The sequence below is a fragment of the Scatophagus argus genome, chromosome 4 (assembly GCF_020382885.2).
Source record: "Scatophagus argus isolate fScaArg1 chromosome 4, fScaArg1.pri, whole genome shotgun sequence".
NCBI classification, from domain to species: Eukaryota; Metazoa; Chordata; class Actinopteri; family Scatophagidae; genus Scatophagus; species Scatophagus argus.
This window is the reverse complement of record NC_058496.1, coordinates 24,191,867-24,206,761: the sequence shown is the minus strand read 5'-3', so window position 1 is coordinate 24,206,761 and position 14,895 is coordinate 24,191,867. Positions and strand designations below refer to the sequence as shown.

General features: G+C 42.7%; 1 protein-coding gene across 5 annotated transcripts in view; it reads left to right on the top strand.

The window, feature by feature from the left end:
- Positions 1-13,168, top strand: part of rusc2 (RUN and SH3 domain containing 2) — a 37,946-nt gene extending 24,778 nt beyond the window's left edge. Inside the window, exons 4-13 of one of the 5 annotated variants that reach the window (XM_046385927.1) lie at positions 388-1,065; positions 2,223-2,414; positions 3,010-3,180; positions 4,790-4,866; positions 5,785-5,959; positions 6,499-6,604; positions 7,579-7,625; positions 7,741-8,818; positions 9,473-9,640; positions 10,483-13,168. In XM_046385927.1, coding sequence (XP_046241883.1) covers positions 388-1,065; positions 2,223-2,414; positions 3,010-3,180; positions 4,790-4,866; positions 5,785-5,959; positions 6,499-6,604; positions 7,579-7,625; positions 7,741-8,818; positions 9,473-9,640; positions 10,483-10,690 — 2,900 coding nt within the window. In that variant the 3' untranslated portion in view covers positions 10,691-13,168. The other 4 variants (XM_046385926.1, XM_046385929.1, XM_046385928.1 and 1 more) reach the window with 4 other exon arrangements.
- The last annotated feature ends 1,727 nt before the right edge of the window (positions 13,169-14,895 follow it).

Genomic DNA, 14,895 nt, shown 5'->3' with positions numbered 1-14,895 from the left:
TAAAAAAAAATAAAAATCACACACATATTTATTTATATGTTTTATGTCCCCATTTATGATCCCCATTGTGATCGACTGATATATGGAGGGCTCTAGTTGGTTGAACATAAAATGTTATAAAAGGCATTTTTTATTTTGATTCCTGATGTCATACTCCTGTAATAATTGATCCATCAATCAAAATGTAATTATTAATTCTACGCTTAAATTTAAGCCTGAACTGAAATATTACATTTATTCGAGGCTGTATATTATGATGATGAAAATAGCCATTAGTTGCTGCCTTGATTACTTCTAATCTACATATTTCTTTGTTTAATGTTGCTGCCAGATATCTCACTTATTCATCTTTTCTCCATCCCTGGTGTCCTTCTTGTGTTCATCCAGGTGGTCTGTCGGCTTCCTCAGACAGCAGCCCAGCAGTGGTCCGCTACAGGAAGGACCAACGGCCCACCACCCTCCCCATCCAGCCTTTCACCTTCCACCATCAGTTCACGTCCAAACCCCCGCAGCCCAAGCCTCTGCTGCCTCTGCTCACAGGCTACGTTTCTGGGATGCAGGCTCGCTCCAGCTCCGGCTCTGGTTCTGACTCTGGAGGTCCGGTGGGGGAAGACAGTGAAGATGTAGCTGAAAATGTGCCCAGGTACCAGGGGACAGCCCCTCCTCCTGGATCAGTTCGACCTTCCCCTCTTGGGAGCTACTCCCCAGTTCGGCTCCAGGGGGCGCACAGCTCTTCAACATGTTCGACCTGCACCCCAAGCCCTCAGCCACCACACAGCCTCTCCTGCCCGCTTTCAGCAGGTCTTGGCCCCCTGCGCACCCCGCCAACAGGGAAACAGGAAAGGGGCTCAGGGCAGTTACCATCCACCCCTCCACCTCCATCTCTGGGGTTGAAGAGGGGGACGGTCCCTCCAATGCTGCCGGTGGTGCACGCACACTGTCTCCATCGTGGATCTCTGGTCAGTTTACCAGCACTTCACAGTGACACACTGAGCCCGTTGGGCTGTCTGGATTCTGGAAATCACATGGAGGGAAGCAAAGGACCTGGAGCCAGGACACATAATGGTAGGTTAGGAAATCATGCTAAAATTCTCCTGAAGAAAATAAAGGTTATAATCTTAAGATGTATATCAAAACAAATTTCAGGCGCTTGTATAAATTAGTTTCAAAAATATTTTTAGCAGAGATTAGCCTGAATTAGTTACGTGGCTTGATCAGAATTGAATTAAAAATCCAAGTGTGGAAGGTCCAGTCACTGGTTAATCACTATTCCTGGCTACAGTAACACCATGAAGACAACAGAACACGCCAAGCAACTCTGAGAAAAGGTTATTGAAAAGTAGGAGATGATACAGGGTTCATTTGGTGTCAAGTCCAGCTGCCAGCTCCTCAGCTTTTGAAAATATCAGTCCCTGGAAACGTTTTGAACTTTGCCATGGTTGTCATTGCTAAAGATGAAGTTAAAATGCAAAACACATGCAATCAGAATGTCCATTGTTGTTGTCAGTCACACTCTGCTGTATAAAATATGCTGGTCGCTTCTGCATCAGATTTTTCACGTTGTACCTACTAATTTTCCTTTCAACTTTATGACTGTGGTAATCTTTCTTCTTTATCTCTATACTTAACGTTTACTTTGTCAGAGCTATCGGTCTTGTAATAGTTGAATCAATCAACAGGTTTACACTGAAAGTTGCTAAAATGTTAATATGTCATTTGCAACTGCCACTCTAAGGTTAACACACTGTCACAGTGCAAGATGAAAACACCGGCTTTAAACACACCTGTTGTGGTGCACACGATGGAACAGAGTGTACTACATCAGTGATTCTGAATTGATTCACCTTTTGTGTTAGTTAATTGACACCAGCCTAAAGGATGAAATATGCAATCTTTACAATGTTAGTGTTTTGCTACTTTGATAAGGGAATGGATAGCTGCTGGGGTTTCTCTTTCAAAGTGAATAATTTAGAACAGTTAGTAGGTTCTGTCAGATGTTGAAGCTAAGCTCTTTCATTCACACTGTTGTCTTTTTCTCTTTGTTTTTCTTCTCTCCCTTCATGCATGGACTTGAATCTTCTCCTGTCCTCCCTTCACCTTTTGAACTTGCCCTTCTTCCTCTTTATTTCTCATACATTTCTTTCATTCATCTACTCAATAATCCAATCTTTAACCCTGACCCAACCCTTAATCATGACATTAACACCCCCCACCCCCAACAGCACATCACCTTTCCCCCCAGGCTCTGAAATGGAGGGAGTACCGTCGCCGAAACCCTCTGGGAGTGGAGAGGGTCTCAGGGGGCCGTGCTGGTAACCTGGAACCCCGAAGGGGTGGGGGACCACGACCTGCCAGACGGAATGTGTTCGATTTCCCTTCAGCTCTTTCTGGCCACACTCTGGGACGGCTCAATGGTGCTCATAATTTTTGACAGTGTTAGACAAACTAATTTAGGAATGTAAAGATGAAAAGTCGGATGGATTTCTTAGTAATAACACTTTTTTGAGGAAGTCAAGGTGCAAAGAGTGCAATATCTGAGGGTTACTGACAAAATATTGCTGCACGGTACCATGGAGAGCAAATACTTTTAAGCTGGGGTGCCCAAACTTTTTCCCTTGAAAGGGGCAAAACTAAAACCTAGTGGTGGACCACAGGCCAAACGAAGCGCCTATTGTGTTGTTATTGTGTCTGCATTGTGTTGTATTGTTAATGTGTGAAACGGCACAAGGATGGATCAGTGTTACTTAATTTGTAATAGTAACATCTGGCAGGCCAAAGTGAACCTTTTGGTGGGCTACATTTGCCCTGCAGGCCTCACTTTGGGCAGCCCTGTGTTAGAGGTTCATAAAGGTGTTTCTCAAAGTCGCAGCTACAGCTGCATTCTTATGGATCCGTAAGGGGTCTCATGCTTATGAAAGTGATGGGGTGTGTTTGTGTGTGTGTGTGTGTGTGTGTGTGTCTGCCTCATTGTGTGTGTGTGTGTGTGTGCGCATGCGTGCGTCTCAGCAGTGGGCCAATCAGCTAAGCTGCAGCGGAGCTTCAGCGACTTTCAGCCGGACTACTTCTCCTTGACTGAGAAGCCTCCGGAGGAGTTCTGCCTCTCCCCTGATGCTTCAACATCCTCCTCCTCCTGCTCTTCCTCACAGTCCCACATCTCTGTGGACCTGACGCAGAAGAGAGGTGAGACAGTAAGGGGTGTATGTGCATAATTGACAATGACAGTGGGAGTCAATGGGAAATAAATATTTAATCTAATTATTTAATTCCTAAATGCCAAACTATGAATCTGTAACAGTGAGCTGTTTTTTTTTTGGGGGGGACCCACTGCATTTGTTTACCACTGTCTGTGACCGCGAGTGCAGTGTTTGTGCTTGTACTTTGTACTTATAGTACTCTTGGTCATATTTAATCCTTTATTAGGAACTCATGAACTTCATAAATTTATTATCTGCTTTTAAGTGCAGGAAACTATTTTTTATGACGGCTGGGATAGGTTTTACAATACTGAACTTTATTGGCCAGTCAAACACAGGCCTCTCGGTTGGTACAAGGTAAATGCAGCATTCAAACAGAGTATAAGCAAAAACGAGTTGATGGTATCAATGTCAGGGCTTTTCATGGCAATGCTTTGTAATTTTATTGGTAAGTATACAAGGTCATGTGTCTGACTGCTGTAATAGTCAAAAGCAGAGCAAGGTGAAAATAGATTTGACAAAATAAAATCTCATCACATCACCTTACATACTGTGGCTTTCAGCTGCAACTCGTTGCTCAGTTGTCATGGAGATTTTCATCATGTAACCTAAGTATAGAATTTCAGTCACATGATAACAGATTATAAGGAGTGATCGTTTCAGTGCATCTTCACATTAAGTTAGAATTAAAATGACTCAGCATATTTTTTTTAGTCTTTTGTTTTCATTCTCTTTCTGCATGTGTTCTGTTACGTTTGTACTTATAAACGTAAGACGAGCTGTCAGAGGAGGAACTGCTGTGTACTTGTATTGTGAGCCTCAAAAGAATAGTACTGCACAGGGTAATCTGATGCTGTTGAAAGGTGGTTAAATCGAGTGCCTCTCACGGCGGAAAGGCTACTTGACAGTTAGGGGAGTAATTCAAGGCCTCTCGAGACAGCAGGGTGTGGTATAATGAGCAGGCAGGGAGATCATCCTTCAGCTGCATCATCCTGGTTCACCTCCTCGTGTTGACCAACATCTGTACTGTCAAAGTATGCTTGAGCAGGGCGCTGAGGCTGAGCCTGTTCACCTTTGTTTCAGATAAATTCACAGATATGTGTTATTTATCTAATTAGAAAGAAATGCAGTTTGGCTTTCTTATCTATTATTATAATTGCATCAGTGAAGCTAAAAGACTTATTGCTGAGTAGGAGTGGGATTAGAGATGGTCTTTGTAAATGTTTTGTAATCTGGCAAGATTTTGTCAATCCGTTGAGATTTTGACATCCGTACATTTTGTGTTGTTCTCTGAGCAGGCTGATGCCAGACAGTTCCCTAGAAGGCTGTCCCAGCTGTTCATTGCTTAACTCACTGCTGCCTTAGTGACCCAAACAATGAATTTGTGCAGATTGCAAGCACAATAAGCAAAATGTGAGCTAAATTTGGATCTTAATGCCTCTCACCTCCCTGCAGTGGAGGGTAAAACAGGAAACCAAATTCATTACATACATTCATAAATATATACATTCATTACAAATACATTGTTATTTGTATCCAAAAAAAGGATGATTGACAAACTCTTTCTTTATCCTTCCCTCCCTTTACCCTGCCAGGTTTGGTGAAAGCCGTGAACACAGCAGTGGATCTGATTGTGGCACACTTCGGTACCAGTCGAGACCCAGATGTGAAAGTAGGCCCTTTTTGGTGGATCAGATTGATGAATACTGATGACTGCTTAATGCACCATTGTTTTATATTTGAAAGGGGGCACTGATTCTACTGGCTGATAAAAAAACTCACCCTGCAAGATTTGGAGGCTATTTGAAGCCTTTGACCAACTTGCTGAATTAATTCCACTGCAGTATAGTAAAGTACTTAAAGAACATAAAACCTGACCCATGGCAAATTACATTAGTTTCACACTAATCTGGCGCCATCTGTTTTCTCACATTCACCATGTGTCTTGGTTCAGTGTGTGCAACAATAGGGATTAAGCCAGTGAATAAAATCTTCATTCCTTAAAGGACTCTGCCTTTCTCAGAAGTGTACTTCATGTGCAAGAGTAGTGTAAGTCACATTGTGTACACAGGCTTGTTTGGGGTATTTGTCTTCTTTGTTGTTTTATAAATTACACAGCACATAAATCGTGGGACCACCATCACAGACATTTTCAAAAATTTTAATTGGTCCCTTGAGACTTTTGCTTTCCACGGTGGTTGCTGGCTGCAATCAGGAAACTGAACATCTGACGCACAAATATGTTTAGTTATACAGAGCTGATAAGACAGCTAATAAACTAGCCTGCAGATGAGTGCAATGCAGAAAATGAAAGGACAGACAAATACACGATGAACGATTTATTGTTTGTCAGCTTGTAAGCTATCAAATAACACATTTACTTTCTGTTTCTTGGTTATGATTCGTTATTATATGCACACAAGTACAAATATTTGTTTACTTCTAAACAAACAAAAGCAGTTTTGGCAAAATATGGACCAGACATTTTGCATCATTCTGTGTCTTTGATCGCACATCCTGCTTCCCAATTCCCTGATCTGTTTCACTTTCATTTCCTTTAAACCCTAATGCTTGTTCACAACCCTGCCAGGCTAAACTGGGGAACAGCTGGGTGAGTCCCAACGTGGGTCACCTCATCCTGAAGTACCTGTGCCCGGCCCTGCATGAGGTGCTGCAGGATGGTCTGAAGGCCTACATACTGGACCTGATCATCGGACAGCGGCGCTGCAAGCCTTGGACCCTGGTGGAAGCCTCCACACAGCTGGGTGAGACAGTGCTGCATATCCATCCATCCATTTTCTATACCGCTTATCCGTCAGGGTCGCGGGGGAGCTGGAGCCTATCCCAGCTGACTACGGGCGAGAGGCTGGGTTCACCCTGGACTGGTCGCCAGTCAATCACAGGGCCAACACACAAAGACAAACAACCACACACTCTCACACTCACACCTAGGGGCAATGTAGAGCAGCCAATTAACCTAATGTGCATGTTTTTGGTATTGTTGGGGGAAGCCGGCGTACCTGGAGAAAACCAACGCAGGCACAGGGAGAACATGCAAACTCCACATAGAAGGGCCCAGACCGGGATTCGAACCTGGAACCCTCTCGCTATGAGGCGACAGTGCTAACCACTGCTGCCCAGTGCTGCATATTTTCCTTGTTTTGTGACGAACCTTTAGCACTACTGCCTGATCTGTCAACATCAGAATTATATTATGCATGATTTACTATATTGACTGATGTGAGATTGTAGTTTTGAGAACAGGTTCTTACGGGTGTTATTTTTGTATGTTTGTCTCTGTCAGGCCCGTCCACACGTGTTCTTCACAGCCTGTTCTCAAAGGTGAGCCAGTACTCTGAGCTCACAAGCCACAGCATGAGACTGAACGCCTTCATCTTCGGCCTGTTAAAGTAAGTCGCTTTTCATTGTCCTGGATTTTACTGGTCCTGGTTTTATTGTCATCCACAAAGACAACAATGTTTCCTATCCTAGGGGTGTGGGTAGTAAATGACGACTTGAAAAAAGTGTGACGAAAGGTATGGCTCGTTGTTATCGACCTAAAATCTCTGTATCACCTGAATCTGCAACTTTGTAATGAGTTTCAGTTGATTGTTTCACTGTTGAGCTTACAACACCGCTCCCGTAACATTGTTCTTATCTGCAGAAGGCAGCTGTTTTCTGTGAAAAAGTTCGAAAAATGCCAGTATAGCCTGCAGTAACTGCTCAAGTGCAAACAGCAGACAGACGCAGTTAGAGACTAACTAGTGAACACAGCGGCGCATTCAGCGGCTAACAGAGTCCGATATTTCCCTCAAGAGATATTAAAGACCAGAAACAGAACTAAAAGAGACTGAATGCTGGCAATTATAAAGTCGTAGCTACTGGATGTATAAATAGGTGTTTGCCGGTCATACTTCAACTTCAGTATTTCAATGTTGCGTTTACAACTTGTTTCTGCGACCCCTGAGGGGATAAACAAATCTGTTATTGCTAGTTTTTAAATAATTAAGATATGCATCATCACAGTAACTGAAAAACTAAGTTGGGTGCTGAATTATATGTGGAGCAGCTTTTCATCTCCTGATAAACCGTCTAATAATGTGTTATAAATACTTTACTAAATATTCATATTCTTACAGATATCGCTTCCTGTCCTTAAGTTATATCACCTCATTTTTTCTTCCTGTGGCTGAATGGTTTGTTTAAAAGGCATCTTGGTTTAGTCATGTTAATTTGTTATGGTCTGAGTAGACTTTATTCTATTGTATCAAATACAATTAAAACTATGTCAGAGCTGAGTCTGTGGAGCCTAAAATTGTCCTGTTGGAGAAAGATGTATTTATCCTGCTGCAATTGTTTTGGTTTTTTTTTATTATTATTTCAGCCTAAAATCTTTGGAATTCTGGTTCAATCATCTCTACACACATGAAGGTAAGACTCATTTATCTTTTTTCATGTATGCATATAGTTATATGATGTCCACATTTGCATGAAGTCTTGCTTTTCCTGCTCTGATATTCTTCCTGTCTTGTCTAACTTTCCTCAGATATTATAGCAGCACACTACAACCCGTGGGGTTTCCTTCCCTTGTCGCAGGGAGCATGTCAGCCACTCTTTGAAGAGCTCCTCCTCCTGCTGCAACCGCTGTCGCTCCTCCCCTTTGACCTGGACCTACTGTTTGAACCGCACCTCCTCCAAAAAGGCCAGGAACACCTCCGTCGCAAGGAGCAGTTGTGCTCTGCAGGCCAGAGTGTCGACCAGTCAACACACTCCACCTTCCAGCTCATGAGAGGTTGGAGCACCACTGTGAGCGAGATGGTCAGAGATTCAAGTGCGGAGGTGAAGAAAGAGAGGGCGGTGCTGAGACGAGAGGGAACATGGCCATGGATGGAAGGGGTTGGGTCGAGAAGAGATGGAGCCAGGATGAATTCTCGGCTGAGTAAAGAGGGGGCAACAACTGACAACATGACAGCCGGGCCTGTCAACAGACAGACAATGATGGAAGTAGGGTTTGCTAATCTCTGGAAGGAGAGGGGGATGGGTGGTCAAAGAGTAAAAGGCGTAGGACAAGAGAGCCAAGGAGGAGATGAGAATGGACATGAGAAGGACAAGAGGAAGGAAAAAGAGAAGGATATGACAGATGAGGGGCGTCAGCGACAAGACAGACAGGCTGGCTGGTGGTACCAGCTCATGCAGTCCTCCCAGGTTTACATTGAGCAATCCACAGAGGGGTCAAAGTTTGTTAAGACTGAGAAGAGAAAGAAGTCATCAGAGAGACGACATGGCCAGCTACCGCCCACCAGAGAGGGAGTGGTGGAGGGAGCGGAGTCAAGCCAAGAAGGGGAAGGGTATAGAAGCAGGAAAAGTAGCAGTAGCTCTAGCGGGGAGTCAGCTGGAGCCAGGGGAAGGTCTTCATGGATGGGCAGCCCACCAGAGTCCGTTATCAACCGGGAGAAAGATACCAAACCTCTGAAGGTCACAGGGACTGGAGCGCAAGCTGCAGCCCAAGAAGAAAGCCCCTCTCAGGGACAGAGTCTACGCTGGGGAAGACTCTTTGGATCTCGTGTTGGTTCTCCCTCAAGAGCAGAGGGAGCTGAACAGAGGGCAAAAGCTCCCACGACCAGGTAAGTTAAAAGAATAAGTCTGGTGCTATTCAGTCATTTTTATCGTCAGCACAAAAGACAAAAGCCAACACTACATCTGTTAACGAGTGTTGTCTGTGTATCAACCCCCTGATGTGTCTTACTCCTCTGTGCTATACAGCTCCAGAAACTACCAAAAACTCATCAGTGAGCCACACTGTACTGGTTGACATGTTCCTTCACACACACACACACACACACACACACACACACACACACATGTAAACACGTAAACACACGCATTTTTGACTCAGTCCCACATGTGCTGTCCTTCTACCGTAAACTGTGTTCATTAATAGCTCATATTTATCCGCAAGTGAAAATAGTCCCCCACAAATGCACTTTTACTCCTGTTCGAGTACCATTAGCTAAAAACTGTAATACCCAGCTGCTTTAGGAAATTGTTGAGCCTTTTAAAAATACAAAACGTTATATTTGTGAGTCATTGGGAAAGATTTATGTCTTCCAAAGAGTGCATAGATGTGGATTTTATTGCCAGTAGAAGACATATGAATATTATCAGAATTATCTTTAAAGTTTAAAAAATTTCAATCTTTTACCCTTTTAGCTATGAACGCAGTTAATTTCATAGTTTTGTTTTGTTTTGTTTTTTTACACTCTATTTGTCATTCTCAGGCCACCATCAGGCTGGCTTGCTCTGGATAGGTCTGTTCTTGACCTCGTAGCTCAGACTATTGGAGCAGGTGGCAAGAAGGCAGAGCCTGCAGCCACTCCCACTCACACCCAAACCACACCGCCACTGAGGTCAACCCAACCAACTGATGCCAAACAACAGTCTACGTGGTGAGCAAATATTACGTGTTAATACTTTTTTTAAAGACGCAATTGACCCAACACATATTAAATTAAAGCCGTTAAATTCAGCACAAATCATTTGTAGGGTCAAGCACAAATTGCTACCTGAAAGTATCCAGAACAGATGAATTTATGGAACAGGTGTAATGAGGAGCTAAAAATGTGTAGCATAGTTATATTATAGCCTCTAAAAAAGTTAAGATCAATATGGCACGCTGTCCAGACTTATTTAGATATTATTTTTGTAGATTGTTTTTCCATGAGTGGATGAATCATTTGGTCTTCAAAACTTGTGAAAAATATCCACGATTTTTTAAAGATAGAGGCGACATCTCCTGTATTGCCTGTTTTGTCCGACCAACTGTTGAAAACCCAAAGACATTCGGATTGCTGTCCCACAAGTCAAAGAAAGCATCACTCTCCTTTTATTAATCAGTGAATTACTTAATTCACCTCTGTCTGGGGCAGCCGTGGCCTAGAGGTTGGAGAAGCGGCTTGTGATCGGAGGGTCACCGGTTCGATTTCCCCACCGGACGGGCAGGAAAAATTTGGGTGTGGTGGAGTGACTAATGTTCCCCCCCTCCATTAGCCGGCTGATGTGCCCTTGAGCAAGGCACTTAACCCCCCAATATGCTCCCTGGGCGCTTGATGCTGCCCACTGCTCCTGTGTGTGTTTCACTGCGTGTAATTTGCTGGGTGTTGCATGTGTGTGTTCAACTAAGGATGGGTCAAATGCAGAAGACGAATTCAGTGTGTGTATGTAAAAATATATATACTGTCAATAAAGCTGATTCTTCTTTTTCTTCTTCTTCTTCTTCTTCTTTCCTCAGTGAAGTACGAGCATTGTGCCACCACATAGCCACCGAGCCCGGCCAGCTGAGCTTCAACAAGGGGGATATCCTGCGGGTCCTGAGCAAAGCTGACCCAGACTGGTTGCTCTGCTCCCTGGGCAACACGCAGGGCCTGGTTCCCATCATCTATGTCACTCTCAAAACCATGGAGGACAGCCAGGATGCCACTGGACTCGGGCAGTGCTGAGCCAAAGCTGTCCCACGAGGAGTCAATGCAAGATGAAGGAAAGCTGCTTTGGAGACAGAGGTTCACTGTACCACAGTCTACTGAAAACTTGACTTAGTTTGAGTGAAGTTTGAGATATCTGTACACTGGGGACAAGTCCTGAAAAAACAAAACATTGCAGAAATCGTGAAGATCATGAAGAGGATGTACAGGCACATAACAAGGAAGCATGCAAACTCAAACACAAACTCACATCCGCTTCAAGGGGACATCCACACAAGTGTGCATGCATACATCCAAAAAACCAAAAGACCAGACAAGAAACAAACCCAAAGACACTCCAAGACACCCTTCTCTCTCTGCGTGAAGCCGTGCCACTAGCTTAACTGTGTAACTGTCCAGTCTATATATCACCCATCTCGACAGAACAAAGAGGGGCTACTCATAAATTGGAATTTTCACAATATAATATATGCCATGCTTAGCTGCACTTTGCTGTACTGTCTGCACATTCACCTAGCTGTGCCACGCTCTGAACACAGAGCTCAGTTATTGCCCTCAGTCAAGCGCCGGCGTCGGTTTGACTTACTTGATCTTTTTAATTCATGCGGTGACTTTTTTCATAGCGAGATTTAAGGTGGATGACGTAAAAGCAAATGTTGTTAACTTTCTGATCCGCTCCCACTGCAGAGGTGAGATTCAGCACGTTGTTATGAGGAGAGTAGGAGATCAGACACCAGTTTGTTTCGATGGCTGTTCACTCCAAGGGAAAAGAGTGCAAAAGGAGTGTTTCCATTCCCCGTCTGCGATCGCAACTCATCAAAGCCTGTTTATATGGAAATGAAGGAATGGGTGCACTGAAAAGCAAATTGCCTTTCCCCCGCCCTCCTTTCCCTCATAAGGACACAGCTGGGATGAATCAGTGATTGACAGTGCTTAAGTTAACCTTGCCAAAATGCCAACTTTTTGCCCTACAGTCCCGTTGCACTTGTGTTCCTGCAGTGTCCTGCACCTCGACACCCTCCTCGATGTCTCATCAAAGGACGCTTCACGGCTTTTGAAGCGAGCGACTGCAGCCTGTGCTGTACATTTTGATCTATCGGTACATACTGTAAATGCATATGTGACTTATACATGTGGTGAGTTCTGTTTATTTATTGACCAGTCCAGTCAGCTGAGGGAAGCATCTGAATGGACAGTTGCAGAAAACAGGGAAGGATGTCCAATGAAAGCATAGCAAAGCATAGCTGTGGAGATGTGTGGGAGGCATTTTTTTGAATGTGTTGGGGCACGAGCCAAGAAACTCATAGCCAACAATATTATGGGTAATTATTATCATTGCATTAGTTATTGTTTGTATCGCATTTTGAGAGGAGTAAATGATCGTGTCTATGCCTTAAAGCGCTTGAAGAAAAAAAGGGAGAATTAGCGACTAGTGACCTAATATTTGACCTTACGTTGTATTTTGTATAAGCTATGATGTGTCTAACTTGCCATGTTCCCCAGATTTATGTCTACAGAGATTCTTGTTGCTTCAGAGACGAGTATTGTGAAGGAATAGAGACAATACAGACGTGATATTTTTTTGATGCTTAAAGGGAAACCCCAACACATTTTGTGATGGTGGCTCTATGGGCATTTAGTGTTGCTGTGTACGTGGTACCAGTCATGCCCAGGTGGAAAATGTGGCCTTAGGTTCAAAAAGAGTTGGCGAAAATGACGGCTGGATAGATGTGAAGTGCATACAGATGCCCAATCCAAATAATACACATTATAAAATGGTAAAAAATAGTACATTTATTAAATAAATGAATGCTTGTGTAGTATTTTGAAAAAACTTTCATAGGATATAATTTTACCACTTTAATTTTCATTTTGTTGCGTTCTTGTACAGTTTGTACAGTCATTTAATTTCAGTAAAAACAATTTAATGCTTCATTTTCATTGAACTGTAAATATATTTAAATCCTTCAAAGATTAATTTCTGCCACAGAGTTGTATGTATGAATGTTTGACTTATTCATACATTTATGTTTAATACGGGAAGCAGGTACAAGCTTTAGTTTCAGTGCTAACAACCGGGATGCTGGCCGTGTTAGTGGGTAGGAGCCAGGCAGTTTGCTGTTCATTGACATCCTGTTCACATAGGACAGACAGAAATAAACACACAGTAGTGATAAAACCAGAGTGACTCGGAGGCTCAGGGGTAAGAGACAAAGACAGATTCATATTTGATTTGGCTTTTGATTAGATGAAAATGTTGTGCTTTAGGAGTCACATAAACGAGAGGAAGAAAGACGCTGTGTGCCGTCTTTCTTTCTCTCTTTGTTTTTAAACTGCTTTCTCTCTCCCTGGCTGCCTCCTCCTGCCTGTAAATACCTTCAGCATAAGGGACACTGCTCTTCTCTCTGCGTCCAGGCTATATGACGTATACGTATGACATTATCAAACTACTATGGATGTTAAATAACAAAGTGCTCATGTGATCACAAACTTAAATGGCTCCTGTGTCTTTTGTCCTTAACACGGCACAACGTTTGCACTTCGCTCCATCAAAGAAAATGCAAAATGTGGATTACCAGAATGTCCTTTAAACAATTTCAAAGTATTTCTTAACTTCAGAACTTCTGTTCTTTTCCATGCCACTGTCCAAACCCTGACCTAACAAAACCACCTCCCACTTGGCTCCTGTGAAATGTCCATCAGTCATTTTCTTATTCAGTGCAAGACGCTCAGGCTTACAGAAACACTACATGCGCTTGGTGCTGTTACACAAGCTGGCCAAGATGTGGTCAAACTATGAGTATCTGTAACACAATAAGTACTGCTCCACTGTAACACAGTAAACACATGGATGGAAAGTGGAGCAGTACTTTGGATACTTCTTACTTAGCACAGATACAGAGCTCCATAAAAAATAAAACCACTAACATTTACAGTTGCTTTTCAAGCCTATGGGTACTGAGTGTTTGATTCTCTAAAGATAAGGGAAATATAATTGATATTTGGTGTAGGGAAAGTTGCTCGCTATCTTCCCTGAAAAGTAATAATAATTAATAAGATATCATATCAAATTCAGGACAGTTTCACTGAGCAGGCCAGAAGCAGATCGATGAAGTAAGACATACTGTACTGTCATTTATTTATTAATATACTGACATTATCAAGCTACCTTGAGTATGCTGAGAAGGACGCACCTCAGCCACCAGATGGTGCTGATGTCCTAAGATAAGCTTAAGATGGGTCACTGTTTTACAACATTTCTTTGACACAGCATCATAACTGCAGACACACAATGGCAGTAATGCTTGTTTTCACCTTCATATGTGTCAGCCAAGCTGTAGTCTTTGACAGGTCCTGTCGGTCAGTCTGAATCCTGTTGTGTTTACAGGATCATTTTGACTTATCATTTGACTCAGTGTTACCCTTATATCCTACTTAATCACAGTTTGTATCTTCTTTGACCTAACCTGACCCATCAATTGCTTTATTGTTTTGTAACTGGAAATTGAAAGTTGGAAATTTAAATTAAAAAAGTTTAAATGTAAATTAATATACATCACTTTATTATTTAATCCTATTTGGAGAAACTGTTTTTATACTCTCTTGTTAGTTTCTTCAGTGTAACTGCATCAGTCCACACTTGATGTGTCCAGTGTGGTGAAGTGGCATCTGACTAGCTACCGGTAGTGTGTAATGTGGTCTGAGCTGGACTCAGACCAGACCCTCTCTGGTTTGTGAGACAATTCCCCACAGACTGAGCTAGTGCCGCTAGATACAAAGCAGTCTTACTGAGTTGCAAGTAAATTTTTGTAAAATGACTCACTAACATGTAGAATATGTGTAATTGGTGTTGTGGTGCACAAGCAAGTTTTGCTTGTGGTTGCAAACTTTCACTGAATTATTGTGTCATACTACCTGAATTCTGCATATATTCTATTCAGTATAATGAGAAACAAACTGTCTCAATTCAAAGACACTTGCAGGAAATGTTAGGGGAAATCGGGGCTCAAGAGGTGAACTTTGAGGTTTTGTATGTCCACTGACATAAGGCGAATACAATCCAAGCTCCAACAAGCATTATTTTTTTTCAACACCTCATGTTAAGCTTGCTAGAATTTTTGTTTTAGATAAACTGGTTGGCCGTGTAAAGATTTTATTGTCTCAAGAACCTTCTCAAGAAAAGAGCATACAATCCTTTAACATTCATTATACCAACCCTCCTC